Here is a 3,197-nt window from a genome sequence, read left to right on the forward strand (position 1 = left end):
CAGGGAGGATAGTGCTCGTTGTTGCTGCAGCGGTTGTCACGCCAGTTGCATCAGTTGCTGCAGCGTTGAGTGGAGTCTGAATGACATCTGTAGTGTCAATGGGGGTGTTGTTATCGTTTGACATTTTTCTGTAGAGAAAACATGGAAAAACGGATTAGTACTCCATTCATCAAATAACATATTATTTTTAAGAAAATAATAGTGTAATATCGATGTTCATTTTTGGTGTTTGAACCAAATCATATCGATATACGTCTGGAAAAACGTTTTGCAAGCTCGCTTAGAAAAGCGTTCGCAGAAACCGTTTTGTGTAGACTTAGAATGTTTCATAAACTCGCTTAAGGAAGTGGTTATGAAAACGATTCGTATACTTTAGTTTTAGTAATCGTATATCAAAAAACGTTTTGCGATAATGCTACAAAGCAATCCGCAAATCGTTATGAAATAAATAAGAAACGTTTCGCGGAAGTGCTAGGAAGCAAATCGCAAACACCGTTATTAGATAAGAACAAACGTTTCGCATAAGTGCTAGAAAGTAAATCGCAAACACGGTTCCAAAACCCGTTTTTATAGATCGTTCTTCAACCCGATTCGAGCTTTAGACATAAAGCGATTTTGAGTTAAGATTGTACAAGCCGGAAAACCGGACTAACATAAACGATAGAATAAAAGCGATGTTAAGGAAATAAACGAATGTAAAAGACGAATACAAGAACGATAAAAAATCGTATTCACAAAGAGACATGGAGTCGAGATATGATCTCTTTCCTTAACTCAAAATATTCGCTCCGTTAGTGAGACGGGACTGTACGAATATAGAGTCCCAGGATACAACCATGGCAGACGAATCACGCCTCACTCGTGATCGCCCTATCGAACTATAAACTCTACGAAACACTCTCTAGACTTACGTTGAGGGATTTGGTGATCTTTTGTTGCGTAAAAACTTAAAGAGAAATGAAGGAGGGGACGAGTTTATAAAGAAGAGAAGACGAGCCACTTTCAGTAACTGCTGCCGCACGTGCGCACGTTGGCGAAAATCTCGCGAGGATCTCGGAGGCGAGGCGTTACGAAATTTCCTCCGCAAGATCTTTTCTCGTTTAAACTTATCGTCACGAAGAGAGACAGCGTGTTGTTTTTAAATGAATTACGTGTTGTTTAAAATAAAATGCATGTCGTTTTTCGGGAATTAAATGGCAAAACGCTGAGCTTAACTTGATCCAAAAAGACGGAGGCCCTCCACCAAGACCCAAGCCGAGCCGGCCGGACGGCGGCGGCAGCGCGCGTGGGGAGCTCTCTCTTCCTCTGAGCCGTTTAATCTAGTTTAAGTGTGTACATTTATATATACTGCTCGTTTTCTCCTCAAGTAGCCGATGTGGGATGTCTCTAAACTTCTTCATTAAAATCATTTAAAGGCTTCTTTAGTTAACACCCGCGGCCCATTTCTTTTCATCATTACCAATTTTTATTAAAACCTTTGTGCTTAATAGATTGGTCCAACAATTTTCACCATTAGTTTTTCCTTCTTTTTTTTTTACTGTTTTCAACCTTTTTAGTCAACATCTTTTGTATTGAAGTCCATAGAGAGCAAAACTTCCATTACAAACTCGTGGCCCATTACATAACCCAACAAGAAAATTTGAAATTTATGTACTGCATTTGAAAAAGTTGGATCTGGTTGAATTGTATGCGATCTTAGAGGAACTGGTTTTTATTTCATGTTCGTTTGTTATTCTTTTTACCTTCTTAAAAGTGATTTTTAGATCCCCTGGATCATGACTAAATTGATTCAAGAACGTCCACAGTTATTGAACTACTAAGGCTTTGTTTATTCTGTCAAGTGAGCAAAATTCTGCTTTCAGTCTCTCTACTTGTTACTAATAAGACTCAAATGCAGCAGAAAGTTGAAGCAAAGCAGCCACTGATATAGAACTGTGCATGATCAAAACACTCCAATGGTTTACATGAAGACCAGACAAAACAGATACGCGAATAAAACAAAACAGATAAAATCAACCCATATATCCCAAATATTGTGACTTGCATGTGAAGCGCATATGAGCAAAAGAACCAACAATATAGAATTAACATTGAAGTGGTATGTATATTGAACTCTCAGCATTTGCAGAAGTTGAGAAGCTTGACATCAGCGACTGGGTCTCTCTTCTTTTTCGATTTCTTGAAGTGTTTTGAAGCTACCTTTAGTAAACCATCCCATCCCTAAACAATACCCACAATTATTTTAGATATTTATATATAAAAACAGAGACATCTAAGATTCTAAGGTATGTATGTAATGTACCTTGGTGGGAAGAGAAAAGCAACCAACTTTAGGAGAATCGTCACTCTTGATCGAAGACATGTCTAGTTTCACTAACTTATTCTTTTTGTTTTTCTTTTTCATTGAGATCTTCATCTTCTTCTTGCTTTCCAGAAACTCTCCGAGCTCAAGGTTCCTACAAACGCTACTGTCCGAGTCTAGATCAGAAGGGCTTGCGTAGTTTCGAGGCAATAGAGGAGACCAGAGAGAGCTCTGTGCGTAGTCGAATCCAAAAGCAGAGTTGTCTGGAAATTTGCGGAGTAGCTCTCGACGCATTACTGGTTGTAAGTATTCGACTGTTTTTGTTGTAATAAGAGGAAAATTCTCCTTTTCTTCTTCTTCTTGACTTCTTCTTGCCATTTTTGCTTACCTTCTTAAGTTTTTTTTCTGATCTTTTTTTTTTTGCTTTTCTTTTTCTTTGAATCATTGGGTCCCCTTTTATATTTTGGGTTAAGATCGAGAAAAAAAACGACCGTTGGGGTCATGTTTTGGGACACGTGTTTTGTGATTATTAGACAATAAAATTTTGACTTTATGTCTGAAAGTTACCGTTGGAAGACGTAATATTGCGATCGGCGCAGGAATATATTGTACAGTGCGCACGGCCCGAATCTAACATCTTTAATACTATTTTATTCATTTTGCGCCGTTACAATACGTAGGTTCGATCTAACTCACCACGGCAATTTTGGTTATTTTGATATATAACCAGTTATAACTAATTGATTGATATTTGTTACAAAAAAAAAAAAAAAAAAATTGATTGATATTTGAAACATTCAAATTTCAAATTTGGCGGAGGTCTCTCTTGACCGGATTGAATATAGGAAAGAACGCGGTCGTCTACGGTTTTCGAGACGGTGAAACGTCGACGAGA

At 37.9% G+C, this 3,197-nt stretch overlaps 1 protein-coding gene across 1 annotated transcript; it reads right to left on the bottom strand.

The window, feature by feature from the left end:
- Positions 1–1,923: 1,923 nt before the first annotated feature.
- On the bottom strand, positions 1,924–2,714 carry LOC106310788. Its single transcript, XM_013748009.1, has 2 exons — positions 2,303–2,714; positions 1,924–2,220 (listed from the first exon to the last, which is right to left on the bottom strand). Exons 1-2 carry the CDS (start codon positions 2,678–2,680, stop codon positions 2,116–2,118), a joined length of 483 nt encoding a protein of 160 aa, XP_013603463.1. The 5' UTR covers positions 2,681–2,714; the 3' UTR covers positions 1,924–2,115.
- Between the last annotated feature and the right edge of the window lie 483 nt (positions 2,715–3,197).

Source organism: Brassica oleracea, chromosome C8 (assembly GCF_000695525.1).
Source record: "Brassica oleracea var. oleracea cultivar TO1000 chromosome C8, BOL, whole genome shotgun sequence".
NCBI lineage: Eukaryota > Viridiplantae > Streptophyta > Magnoliopsida > Brassicales > Brassicaceae > Brassica > Brassica oleracea.

What these genes read in the sequence shown, in the direction of transcription:
- LOC106310788 (XM_013748009.1), bottom strand. Translation starts at nt 2,680, where the DNA reads ATGGCAAGAAGAAGTCAAGAAGAAGAAGAAAAGGAGAATTTTCCTCTT. An exon ending in GCTTTTCTCTTCCCACCAAG is followed by an intron (nt 2,221 to 2,302) that starts GTACATTACATA and finishes GGTATTGTTTAG; the next exon opens with GGATGGGATGGTTTACTAAA.